The 14,269-nt window shown below is 40.6% G+C and overlaps 1 protein-coding gene across 5 annotated transcripts in view; it reads right to left on the minus strand.

Moving 5' to 3' along the window:
- hpse2 (heparanase 2) overlaps positions 1–14,269 on the minus strand; it is a 66,860-nt gene that overhangs the window by 22,525 nt on the left and 30,066 nt on the right. For all 5 annotated transcript variants that reach the window (XM_061790312.1, XM_061790309.1, XM_061790310.1 and 2 more), the window contains exons 4-6: positions 13,500–13,673; positions 9,791–9,962; positions 393–440 (exon numbers count right to left, since the gene is read on the minus strand). In XM_061790312.1, the coding sequence (XP_061646296.1) occupies positions 393–440; positions 9,791–9,962; positions 13,500–13,673 (394 nt within the window). The remainder of the gene's footprint in view (positions 1–392; positions 441–9,790; positions 9,963–13,499; positions 13,674–14,269) is intronic.

Below are 14,269 nucleotides of genomic sequence, written 5' to 3' on the forward strand. Positions count from 1 at the left end.
GCGAAATTTAACACTTTTAGACTTATTATTTTGTTTTACATCCACTAAAGCATTATCCATTTATTGGAACTTAAAGTGCTTCAAAAATAAGCATCATAGTTAAAGAGCCCCATATATCTTCCAACACATTAGCACCATTTTGTGAACATCAACAATTGAGGGTTTTCACAGCCAATTTGTGGTTCTTTCTACATTGTTGTTTATTGTGCCTGAGGAATTCTTAATGGATTCAATTATTATATGTCATTTTAAAGAATAATTTAGGCATTAATTTTGGAAAATCCAACTGAAGACATTTTAAAGATCTGCAGCAACATTGTTAGGGGAATGGTGTGTGCACTTTATCAATTTCAATGATGGTCAAAATAGGATAAAAGGGGTAAAATACCTACTGTTGCCACGTAACTGCATCAATAACTGAACCAGCATCTTTCATGAATCTGAAAATGAGGAAAAACAACATATTAAGCACAACCAATCTGAACAGAACACAATTAAAAAGTGTCATGCTGATTCACAATGTGGAAAAGTCTCTGTGCAAGTGCGATAAAGGCCCCCAACTCAAAAAATGTGAGAACATTTAATAAGGGCATTTGCAATTTAGTATCCTTTACAACACTCAATTGCTTCCAGGAGTTTTAGCATGTCTAACAAGACAAAAGCAGAGAATAGTGTCTTTTTTTCTATTGATTCATATGAGGGAGTGCTGTTGTTTGGATGGGGTTTATTTTGTGATTTTAAAGTTTAATGAACACATCAGTTCTGATTTTTAGCTGTGTTAACATTGGCAAAGTCATCAGTCCCGTGTTTAAAAATCCCGCTCAAACCAGTGTTTTAAAAAAAATCCTGCCCAATCCCACTCACTCCCACTCCCACAGAAATTGATCCCAATCCCGAGTGAGCAATGTTTAGCTTGATGCTCAGGGGAAATGTTCAAATACTGATTTGATTAAAGTTAAAATAAAATATAACTGCATCATGCTTTTCACTCCCGTCATGGTTTCCACTCGCATCAACTCCCGACTCATGGTTTCCATTTGCGTCAATTCCCGGTGAATTTGTTATCACAATTCTCGCTCCCTCCTGCTCTCGATGAGCCTCGCTCCCGCTCCTGCCCAATCACGTGATTGATAGTGAAGTTCACTCCCATCCCACAGGAATCCTGTGGGGACCCACTGGACCTAGTGGGATTCCTGAAAAATGTCAGCCTTTAGTCAAGATACACAATTGCAAAAATGTGTACAGTATTTTAAAATATTTATATGCCCCAAAAAGGTGATTTATTGTAGTTTTCTAATTGGCGAAGCAAAGCAAATTTATTTATATACCGAATTTCATACACGAGGTAACTCAATGTGCTTTACATGATTAAAAGCATTTAAAAACAAAGAAAAAACAGCTTATAAACATTTAAAACAAAGAGAAAAAAATAAATAAAAGTTCAATTAAAACAGCATACAGTGCAAGAAATATAATTTAAAAGTGGAACTACTCCAAAAAGCATGAGAAAAAAGAAGAGTTTTTAACATGGAAAAACATTCATACTTGGGGCTGACGTCACTTCTGTTGGCAACTTATTACCATTTGTGTGCAGCATAATAGCTAAATGTTGCTTCACCATGTTTGCGTGGGACTCTGTGCTCCACTATTTGACCTGAGTCTGTCGATCTCAGAGCCCTACTGGGTTTATATTCCATTAGCATTTCTTTCGGGTATTCAGGACCTAAACCACTTAGTGAGTTATAGACCAGTAGCAGAACTTTAAAATATATTCTAAAGCTGACTGGAAGCCAGTGTAAAAACTTTAGAATTGGAGTAATATGCTCTGACCTGTGTTCTGGTCCGAACCCAAGCTGCAGCATTCTGAATGAGCTGCAGCTGTTTAATGCTCTTTTTGAGGAGTCCAGTCAGAAGACCATTACAATAGTCTTGAGATAAAAGCATGGATGAGCTTCTCCTGGTCTGCTTGACACATGCAAGCCTTCACTCTGGATATGTTCTTCAGATGGTAGAAGGCAGTTATAGTAATTGATTTGCTACGACTGTTGAAAGTCAGGTCGGAATCTATCTTTGGTTTTCAAAGAGAGTGACTCCAGGTATTTACTAACAGCAATCCTCTTTTCTTTATTGCCAAAAACAATTATCTCAGTTCTGTTGTGATCTAATTGAAGAAAAATCTGGCTCATCCAGTTATTTATCTTCTTTTAGACAGTGAAACAACACCTCAATTGAACTGTAGTCATCTGGAGACACTGTTAGATATAACGGTGTCATATGCATACCTATGATAGTCAAAATTAAAGTTCTGAAGACTTTGACCCACGGGTAGCATGTACAGGCTGAACAGTAGGGGTCCAAGAACTGACCCTTGAGGGACCCCATAGGTCATTGTCATTCGATGAGATTGAACACTTCCAAAATACAGTTACAAAATACAGTTACAAAATAACTTCTTTCCTCCAGGTAGGACCTGAACTATTTAAGGACTGTTCCATTTAGTCCTACCCACATTTCCAACCTGTTCAGCAGTATATTATGATCCACCGTATCAAAAGCCGCAATGAGATCCAACAAGACCAGAATTGACACCTTTACCGAGTCAGTATTCAACCTTATATCATTTAGCACTTTGATAAGAGCAGATTCTATACTGTTATGAGTTCAGAATCCTGATTGAAATTTGTCAAAAAGTCAATTTAAGTTAAAGAAAATGTTGAGTTGATTAAAAATAACCTTCTCAACAATCTTGGATATGAAAGGGAGATTTGAGACGGGTCTATAGCTTGCTAACATGGAAGCGTCCAGCGTTCTATTTTTTTTTAGAAGAAGCTTAATGGCAGCTACTTAAAGAGCTTTAGGAAATTGATTGTGAAGTGAGCAATTGATTATTTGCTCCAAATCAGCTACCACAGACTTCGGAATAGCTTTGAAAAAGTCAGATGCTATTGAGTCAAGACAGCTCGTTGAGGGTTTCAGATGCTGAACCGTTTTCTCTACAGTTTTTTTTGATCAAATGTAGGCTTTACACGATCAGGATTTTTGGGGCCGATCACTGATCAGCGAGTTTAAAAAAATGATAAACAATCACCGATCCGCTCGCAAGATGGAGGAATGTGTCTCTTTAAATTACTTGTTCATTTACTGTACATACGTGTGTACTTAATTGCTCAAAAAAGTATATTTACAATAAATAATGTAATAATCTTTGTTCCTCTATTTATGTCAGTGAGGCATAGTGGCAGACAGAACAAATGAATGGTCTTCTGTTAGATGGCAGGAAGTACATACAATAATTCATGTATCCACTTTTTGTGACATTTTTGTTTGTTGGTGTGCCGTGAGATGTTCCTTGGCTCCATAAAAGTCCATAAAATCACTGCTCTTGTCAGATTATGTATTCTAATCAGTCAGGTCAAACCAACATTACAACATGACAGAAATAATGGGTGCTAACTTACTGGAATTACATTACTTTATTGTAATTAAATTACTTCACCCATACCGAAACTTTAGAGCATGATTTGACAGAACGGCGGCATGTTTACGTACAACTGTCAGTGCTAGCAGTAGCTTGCTAGGCTACATAACGTTTTGTTCCCTGCTTGCGAGCAGGCTATCGTATTAAAAGTACGGGAACATACCTCAAGCAAGTCTTAAAACGAACGTCCTCTCCTGTCCTGAGCATACGTTTTCCCCCATTTTGTCCTTATAATTCAGTTAGCACGAGCCACTCTTGTAGTCATCACCACGGTAACGAGTGTATCTGGTTGCATTGGAGTTGACAAGATAAAGCCCAATGATCGTAAAAAAACAGGATGAGGTGGTATCGGAATATAAGATTTTATTGCAGTATTCTGACATAGTGCAATCGTGAAAGAGCAAATTTGTCTTGTAGTCTGATCCGGCATTACATGTTGTCTGTCCCACACCGTCGACATGTTTTTCTAAATTAAAAAAAAAATTTTTTTTAAATAACTTCATTGGCCGATAGATATTTACAGTACTACGTCAAAAGACACGCGACAAGGCTAAAAATCATTGATCGGATCGGCGAATTATGACATTAAAGCCAATTAGCCGATCAGCATAAAATGCTAATTATCGTCCGATACCGATCAGGCCGATAAAATCAGTGTAAAGTCTAGTCAAATGTATCAAATTCTTACATGGTAATAGAGTTTTTCCTGGGTGGCTTCAGATGTAGTATCATTTTATCATTTTGCTGATTTGTGCTGATATTTAACCTGATGGATTGTATTTTTTCACCAAAATAACAACCAAATTGATTGCATTTATCAGCTGTTAGGAGTTCTGGAGCTATGTGATTCGGGGGGGTGGGAGCTTGTCAACCACAGCAAACAGATTGTGAGTATTGTTGAAGTTCTTACTGATGATTTCAGTAGTCTTTCTGTCTAGCTCTGACTAACTCTTGGTTAAAATTACAAAGACTTTGTCTGTAGAGGTCATAATCAATTTGGAGTTTAGTTTTCCTCCACTTACGTTCTGCTTTCCTACACTTTGATTTAGAGGTCTTTACCATCATAGTGCTCCTCCACGGTGCTCTAGGTCGCCCCAAGATTGTTTTAGTTTTAATAGGAGCGACATCATTCATGACATTTGAGATTTTCAGGGTGAAATTATCCAAAGGTTCATCAACTGTCTCAGCATTCACAGTTTGTGGCACAGCTATGGTCTCCATAAACTTAGTGGCGGTACTCTCAGTTATGTACCTTTTCTTAATAGACATACAGGTTGTCTGAACTTTTGGAAGCATCTGTAATTCAAAGAATAAAAAAAAATAGTCAGAAATAGCCATATCCTTAATGTCCATAATCCTTAGAGATGACCAGGTCTAAAATGTGACCTTGAGTGTGGATTGGACTCCTAATATGTTGAGAGAAGTCAAATGTGTCTAGTATAGCAGAGTTCTTTATATATTTTTTTCATGTTATTGTTAACATGAATGTTAAAGTCTCCCGTTATGACAAAATAGTTGTAGTCAGAACAAATAACTGACAGCACTTCTGAAAAATTCTCCATACATTTTCTATTGTATCTTGGAAGTCTGTAAATTATTAAAACAATAACCTTTGGGTCACCTATAACTAAAACACAGATATTCAAACGAAAAAAATCACCCAGTATAATTTCTTTACACTGAAATGATGACTTAAAAATAACAGCAATACCACCACCTTTTTTCCCAATTCGACACTCATAAAATTAAAATGTGCTTTGTTCCCCCATTTAAAATTACAGCTACTTTCTGTTAACCACGTTTCATTTAGTCATATAAGGTCCAGATCATTGGTTGTAATGATGTCATTAATCAACATTTATTTATTACCCAGTGACCTGATATTGAAAAGAGCTAGTCTCCCAGAGATAACTGGAGACAATGGTATGATAGATTCACATAATATCCTCACTAAGTTTGTAGTTCTACCTTTTTGTGTGCCATATTTCTTTGACCAACTTTCTGTCCCTTGTAATTACAGGGATGAAAAATGCCTGATCTCCATAGGGGTCTGACTTATTCTGGAAAAGACCCCGCAGATATCAGTCAGATTCGCAGATAAGATTCTTCATGGGTGGAGGTGGGGCCATTTGCATCTTAGTGGACGGTGGTTTCAGGCGAGGGGGGATGGGAGGAAGATCTTGGGGTGGTGTGGGCTGGACTCCAATATTGACAATAGCCTTCACTCTGTCCGTCAGACCTAACATGGCATTTAGTCTAGTAGAGAGTGAGTTTTGCGTTGAGCTTGGCTTCAATGGGGCAGGGAGGGGTGTGGGCGATTGAAAGTGCAGGCTCATCTCATTTGTCATTAGCTCCTCCGATTGTTTGGATGATGCTGATGAATCCGTCTGCGCCTCGTGTCGTCTTATCTCTTGTTCCTCCGATTGTTTGGGAACAACTGAATCCTTTTGTCCTTCAGCCAAGATTTCTGCACTCCCCAAAAAACGCAGAAATTCTCAATGAAACTCACGGATAGTGCAGTATACACTTCTTTGAGCCACTTGTTTAATTGACTGACCCTAGAGAAACGTTCATCTCCAAACCATACAAGTGGCAGAGGTCCACTTATGAAAACCTCAGCATCCAAACATTGTACTTTTGTTAGGAGATCAATGAAATCTCGCTTCAGTACCTCTGATTGGTGCTTGAGAACATCCAGGGCCCCTGTGTGTCTAGTGACAGATTTCAAAGTTGGGTGCTGATTAGTGATCTCCAGGATTTTCTTAGAGATATCAGACACCATGTAATGGGTAAAACATAGTACTGTGGTGTTCTTCTCACTGCAAAAATGTGACAGCTCCATCACCAACTATTAACGTTTGGGGTGCCATTTTTTTCTTGTATGATTTTGTTTCAGGCGGCACGGTGGCCGACTGGTTAGAGCGTCAGCCTCACAGTTCTGAGGACCCGGGTTCAATCCCCGGCCCCGCCTGTGTGGAGTTTGCATGTTCTCCCCGTGCCTGCGTGGGTTTTCTCCGGGTACTCCGGTTTCCTCCCACATCCCAAAAACATGCATGAATTGGAGACTCTAAATTCCCCATAGGCATGACTGTGAGTGCGAATGGTTGTTTGTTCCTATGTGCCCTGCGATTGGCTGGCAACCAGTTCAGGGTGTACCCCGCCTCCTGCCCGATGACAGCTGGGATAGGCTCCAGCACGCCCGCGACCCTAGTGAGGAGAAGCGGCTCAGAAAATGGATGGATGGATGGATGGATTTTGTTTCATACCTTTCAGTGGTGGTGGGGGTTGAGCATTCTTGGCCAGGGTCTTGTAAAAGTGTCTCAAATGTATTTGTGAGTCTGATGTCAATGTTTTGCTTTGACTCGCGTCCTTTTTCTTGCCCTTCGCTGTAGCGACCATCCACGGCTGCTCACTCGGGGTTGAAGCAGCCCACAACGCAGGCCAGCCGGATTCCTCGGTAATCTGCTGGTGTTGTGTCCTCCCTTTTAGATGTCCCATATCTTTGGGCTTTGCTCCCAGTAAATTCCAGGGAGAACTGCTGGATGATCCATTAATGTTTCCACAGTCCACATCCCGTCCTCTTTGTTAAGCTAAGTGGCTGTCTGTTAGCACACTTCTGCTCACCCTTTTGAGACATCGGTAGTGATTTAATTCTCCGACTGTCCATTTATATCCACATACACTTTAAGACGGTGGATTTTCGTTTCCAGGATTGACATCCTCTGCAGCATTCCTTGATAGTATCTCAGTGGAAAAGGGAGGCATCTTGACTGCTGGTCTTGTTGCTAATAGCAGGCTTGTGCTAATTAGCAGCCCACACTCACATAATGGTGAGAGGGTATCAGAAAATATTGGAATATGCAACAACTGACTATATCTACAAAACAAAAGTACAGTCCCACAGGTTTAAAAATATCCAGGAGTTGCTGCTTCTAATTTTTTTAGAAGAAAAACAATCTTTTCAGCAAGAAAAAATTTAAATAGAGGTGAAGCAAGCAGAGCGAGCAAAAAAGCGTCTGCACTGTACCAGAGCGAGAGAGAAAGTTATTACTTTTAATAATAACAACAACAAAAAAACAGAAGAAGAAATGATGCAAATTTCAATAGGGTGCTCGCACGTACTTGGACCCTAAAAAAACTAAAGACCTTTTATAAAAGCCCCAAAACATTTCTCCCAAGTGTAACTCAATTTATAATAACAAACCTTTGTTCCCCACCCCAAAGGGTCCCTCCTATGGTGTCCGCTTTCCCGCACTTGAGCCTTTCGGTGTATTTGCAGTCGGCTTGTACCTAACACTAATGGCTCCATATTTGGGGCGCAACAGCTTGTCAGACACGCTTGAATGTGTATTTCTTAATGTCAGAGACACAACTTTCGCTGCGCTGGCTTGTTTAGTCTGCCCAGCTCGGCTATTTGGATAGTTAGCAGCTCCGAGTCTAAATCAACGTTGAGCTTTCCGACACCAGAACAGCCCTCGTAAGACTGTCAAACACACAAGAATCACCTCGTCGTTAAACGTGACACACATGACCTGAAGAGACTCCCCTGCTATCTTCCCTCTTGTACTCCATCGCTTCTCACCTTTATCCTCCACATCCTTCTTATCCCCAACCGCTCACCCATCGCTCAAGCGCACAGCTTTTTATTTGCGAGTAAATTTAACCTGCCAGAAACAAACAGCTGTTGCTCTTAATGTCCTCACTGATTTAAGTCGTTCAAGGGAAGGGAGGCTTTTATCAAATTCTTCTTTTCCAAATACCTGTCACAATGTGGGTGGCTGCAGAGAAGAGACAGATTCAGGCTGAGATATGTGCAGACAAACTCTTCCTGTGTTTATCTACACACATGATTTTATTACGGGTTTACCATGCCGTTTGACTTCATGGAGTCTACAGTGGTTCCAATTGTTTATTTAACAATGCAAGTTAAAGCCTCGAGATCCACAGGGCAACCTTCCACTGCACTTATTCGGTCGTTAGAAAGGCCTCATAAATGACTGGTCACAGCTGGGACGTCTTTCCATCCAGCCACGGCACAACAGACACGTTCATTGTTGACAATAACGGCCAGAAACTGTTTGCCTGCTTTTAATGTCATTTGGATTTTATTTTTACTTTATTTATTTTTTATTGATTTTTAATTGGATTTCTTTGTTTAATCAATTGGAATTCTTTCATTTTAGGGTAGTTTTAGTAAACACTAGGAACTTTTTCATTCCAATGCCTAATATTGATGTACTTTGAAAAAACTTTGAGGAGCTTAAGAAAATTGTTACATTAGATCAGATACACAACAGGATGTTTTCATTCATGTGCATTGGAAATAGCGGACCTTACAATAATAGACGAAACACTTCAATTCAGTGAGAGATACCTCTTCCAGGATAAACAATGGAAAATGGATGGGTGTATTTCATAATTTTGTCACGGTCAAATAGAAACCTTTTTTCAAATGTCTAAATCAAATTCTAAAACATGTTTTTTTTTATTGTTATCAGTAACATTCTGGATCTTAACACATTTTTAAAATTTTTTTATTGTTTAATCACAGGGAAACACTGTCTTACGTTTGGTGAACATTTGGACCTTTTTTGTGACAATGTTATTGGTTCACAGACTGTGAAACAGCAAAGCTTCTTAATATAATTAAGTCAGACAGGAGACTAATAAAGTAAATGTTTTGATAGCCCTGTTTAAGACAGACTGTATATTTTTATATTTGTTGTTATATTTAGAGTAAAAATGTACAGTAAAGTTAGCAGTGTAGTTCACCTTTTTTCCTCATGTATCAAGTAAAAGGGTATAATAAAAAATACAGACCCAGTAGTTTAATTAATAACCAAGCATTGTTAGATAATTCATCCATCCATTTCAACACCGCTTATCCTGGTTAGGGTCGCGGGACGCTGGAGCCTATCCCAGCTGACTTCGGGCGAAAGGCGGACTACACCCTGAACTGGTCGCCAGTCAGTCGCAGGGCACATATAGACACGGACAACCATTCGCACTCACATTCACACCGTCACTGAGTGGGAAGTGAACCCACGCTGCCTGCACCAAAGTCAGGCGAGTGTACCACTACACCATCAGTGACTTTGTTAGATAATTGTGTAGCTCAAATTTAAAATGGTGGAGCGACAAGCAGTTGAAAAGTTGTGCCGACACGCTGTTAATCAGGTGACACCTCATTTAGGCTTGGGATGAGACGCTCAAATGGGCCAAGTGGAAAGCCATAAACACTGAAAGTGTGCGACTGCGTGTGCACGTCAGGCCCAGTAAATCTTCGGCATAGTGTATGTAGTCTTAACTGACCCGTCCAGAAGCAGAATGGCATTCCTTCGGGGTCTTCCTGAATTTGGGCCATAAAGGTGAGCTCGGTTATAGTAGCGTACAGACTGCAGCAGGGTCCGCAGCTGGGCGTAGTCCTGAGAAAGCTGGGTGCTGTTGACGGCGCGTCCCACCATGCTTCGGTAGGCATTGGGCTCTGGGAGGAGAAGGGGCAGAGTTAACACATGACTGTACAATATGGTTCTTGCATTCTGGTCTCCTTTGCAGTAGCCTGTAAAAAGAGGCCAATGAGCACTTCACTACTAGTGGACAGATGAACTCAAATGTCATGAGAAAACTAATGGAATCAGTGCACTGGTTTGACACAAAAGACAGGAAACTAAACATGTTGTTTAAGCACACCTTTTAAGAGTATTATTATGTGTCTTCATATATTTATTGTTTTTCAGTCTTGACATTTTTATGAGCAACAACCTTTGCGATTCCCTTCCATAAATGTTCGCTGCATCTGCACAATCTGTGTAATCTACCGTATTTTCACGACCATAAGGCGCACTTAAAAGTCTTACATTTTCTCCAAAATCATTGGGGCGCCTTACGTGTGCACCGAGTTCCAAAATCTGTAAATGTTGTGTGACTTTGATGAGCGCTCCGCTTGACTGACTGGGAGCATTTCCTGCCGACATTTCCTGCTTATATCGAGGAAAGGCGGACGTGACTGAGTACAGCATGCGGAGGTAAAGGGGGAAGAATGCGGGTGTCAGAGGACGCTAAATGCACGCCCCCAGCAGGTATATAGCGCCGGTATGTGCATTGTGCAAAACAACATCGGTTTGGCGAAGGACCCCCGAAAATGGCACCTATGAACAGACATGCTTACGAAGCACAGTTTAAACTGCAGTTACGCGGGAATCATGGGAATCGAGCATCCGCGAGAGAATTCAAGGTCAACGAATCCATGGTTTGCAAGTGAAGGAAGCAGGAAAACAAGCTTCACCAAGTCAGGAAGACAAAGCTGAGTTTCCACGGAAACAAGGCGAGGTGGTCCGAGTTGTAAGACCAACTCGAGCAATGGATTAATGATCAAAGAACAGCCGGGAGAAGCATCTCTCCAGTCACCTTTCGACTGAGGGCAATAACGCTTGCAGAAGAAATGAAAATTGAACATTTTCAAGGAGGTCCGTCTTGGTGCTTTCGTTTTATGAAACGGCGCCATCTATCCATCCGGGCAAGGACTACCGTGGCGCAGCAGCATCCGGTGGATTACAAGGAAAAGCTGGCCATCTTCCGTTCCTACTGCAGTAAAAAGATTGCCGACAAATATATCCAGCCCAACCACATCACCAACATGGACGAGGTTCCGCTCACTTTCGACATCCCGGTGAACCACACTGTAGAGAAGAAGGGGACCAGCACGGTAGCGATACGCACAGCGGGCACGAGAAGTCGGCTTTTACTGTTGTGCTTGGGTGCCATGGTAATGGACAGAAACTGCCACCTATGGTGATTTTTAAGAAGAAGACGCTGCCTAAAGAAAAGTTTGCAACTGAAGTTATCGTTAAGGCCAATCAAAAGGGCTGGATGACGAGGAGAAAATGAGAGCGTGGCTGTGTGACGTGTACATAAAGAGACCGGATGTTTTTTTCCACACGTCACAGTCCCTGTTGATCCGTGACTCCATGCGCGCCCATCTCACAGCCGCTGTGAAAAATCAAGTGCAGCAAATGAACTCGGAGCTTGCCATCATTCCGGGAGGCTTGACGAAGGAACTCTAACCCCTGGACATCGGTGTAAACAGGGCGTTCAAAGTGAAGTTGCGAGCGGCGTGGGAGCAATGGATGACAGATGGCGAACACAGCTTTACTAAGACTGGGAGGCAACGCCGGGCGAGTTACGCCACCATATGTGAATGGATTGTGGATGCCTGGGCTAAGGTATCTGCTTTGACTGTTGTCCGAGCTTTCGCGAAAGCCGGCATCATTGCTGAACGGCAACGAGACTGACTCAGACAATGACAAGAGGGAACCCGGCATGTTTGATGAAGAACTTGCCCAACTGTTAATTTCAGATACAGAAGATGAGGACTTTGATGGATTTGTGGATGAAGATTGATCAAAAAATAACATGAGTACATTCTTAAATACTTCAATAAAGTACAACCGAACTCAGTTTTGCTCCCGGTGCCTTTTTAAAATGCATGCATCCTAGCGTGTTTTACCATGCCTGCGCCCAATAATACGGTGCGCCTTATGTATGTGTTAAATACAGAAATAGACCCCGTAACTGAGACTGCGCCTTTTAATACGGTGCACCTTATGGTCATGAAAATAAGGTATTTGAAACAGCTTCTTTTGCCACGGTACACGTTTTCACTCAAAGATTTGACATGGTCGAATAAACAGATTCTGCATGGTCCTCAGTTAATGGCTGAGGATAACATAAAAAGTCCGAGTGGGAGCTTTATGGCAGATGAAAATAAAGTAGAGGGAAAGGTATGCCTTACACGTCGCCCAAATGTTCAACCGTCATAATGCAGGAGAACAGAATACCATGTGTGTGTTTTGCTTTTCCCTTTTTGACCATGTGAAGTCAGCATACACATTCATAGCAGAAAGTGAGTGAAGATGTAGACGGCTCTATTAGCTTCATGTGCTAGCCACCAACTGTTTAGCAGCCATATGCTTGTCACTTGTGATCAAAAGGTGGCATGTTATGATTTAACTTTTTACATTACATTTAATTTTATGCTCAGACAGCTAAAAGAGTTTGAATGCGCTGCAGTTCCTCTCCTTATTTCAGGAGCACAGATGATCAAGAATGACATAAGGACCAGCATTTTCCTCCACATTCCTCGTGTGAAGCTACAATTAACCCCTGAAATTCTGGACACACGCTCATATGACTATATAAAAACAAGCAAACACCATATGTAATGACTATCTTAGCACAGTGATGGTAGTGTTTAAAAATACTTTCAATCACTTTGTCCTTTAAAAAAAAGGAGAAATACTGAAATTGACACAGGAATTTAAATCATGCCAAACATTTAACAACTGAATTCCAGCCATAAAGAATACTAAAAAAGAGGCTACAGGAAACGGTTAAGTAATATCTCCTACATTGTGCTTTACATGACAGGTATATACGTCCATTCACTGCACTGCACAATCGAAGGGGATGCAAAACAAGAGTTGTGTCAAAGACAATTCTGGATGTGTCATCCAGGAAAAGAGGTATGAAGTAGATGGATGGATAAAATGTAATATTGCAGCTGGCTTGTACCTTCAAATTATCATTTGTGCAGACATATTCAAAAACATGTTCTATTTCTTCTTTGTATCTAAATATTTTCTGAAATCTAAAGAGGGACAAAAACTAAATTGACTTAAAAAATAATTGGATGTGCCGGTATGCTTTTCATTGAACAGAAACGATGTAATAGTAATAATAGTAATATAGTGTACTGCATATTATTATTTTTTTTTTTTTTTGTGAAAGTTTGATGAAAAGTATACATTATTTGAATATTACAATGCAAATGCTTTTGTAAATATGACACTTAAGATAAGATAACCTTTATTAGTCTCCCAATGGGGAAATTTGCAAAAGCTATAGTCAGAAGTGGGATTCGAACCCCATGCCTCCAGGGGAGACTGCTCGGCCATCCTGACTTTGAAATTCCTAGTGTGAAAAACATGGGTACCAAGTCATATTCCCCAAGCAATGTACTGACCATTGCCCAACTCCCAGGAGATGTTGTATTTCTTGCCAGCACTGTACTTGAGGAGGCTGAGTGTGGAGGAGGTGTTCCAGGAGTTGTCAGGGTTTCTGTGCAGCGCGTTGAGGCCCAGGATCAGGTGCAGACCAGCGCAGTCGGCAAAGTTGTACAATTTGTCTAAAGATCTGGCTAGGAGAAAACCACAAAGCAGTTGTAACTTTGATTTTTTTTTTATGCATCCATTGTAATAACATCAACAATTATATATATATATATATATATATATATATATATAGCACATTTAGTAATGTAATTTACCACTTTATTTGGATGAATTCCAAAGCACCACTGGACAGTTGTTGTGGTATGCCTTGCGTTGCAATCTTTGTGCATGTAAATTTGTTCATATGAAAATCAGACTTCTTTCCCTGTGAAGTAATTCAGGGGAGATGCCAGTGTTTCTACCCACTGCAGATTATGTACACTGTGTCTTGCTAGCGGTACATGCTGACAGTACAAAATGAGTTTGCTCCATGTGCAATATTGGAGGTCAGGTGGGTTTCATACTCTCGTTCTGAAATTTGATATGCTTGACTTATTAAAATAATACAAATATTGCCTTGACATTTGACCCTGTCTCTTGACTAGTCTGTTTCTGATTACATGTTGCCTTTGACAGAGTAGACAAAAGCAGAGCACATTAAGCTGCCAGAGATCTTTTCCTAGCTGCTGGTACTGTGAATTGTTCCAATGAAGTCTATTGAACATATATCACGAATCTTCAC

Source organism: Phyllopteryx taeniolatus, chromosome 11 (assembly GCF_024500385.1).
Source record: "Phyllopteryx taeniolatus isolate TA_2022b chromosome 11, UOR_Ptae_1.2, whole genome shotgun sequence".
NCBI classification, from domain to species: Eukaryota; Metazoa; Chordata; class Actinopteri; order Syngnathiformes; family Syngnathidae; genus Phyllopteryx; species Phyllopteryx taeniolatus.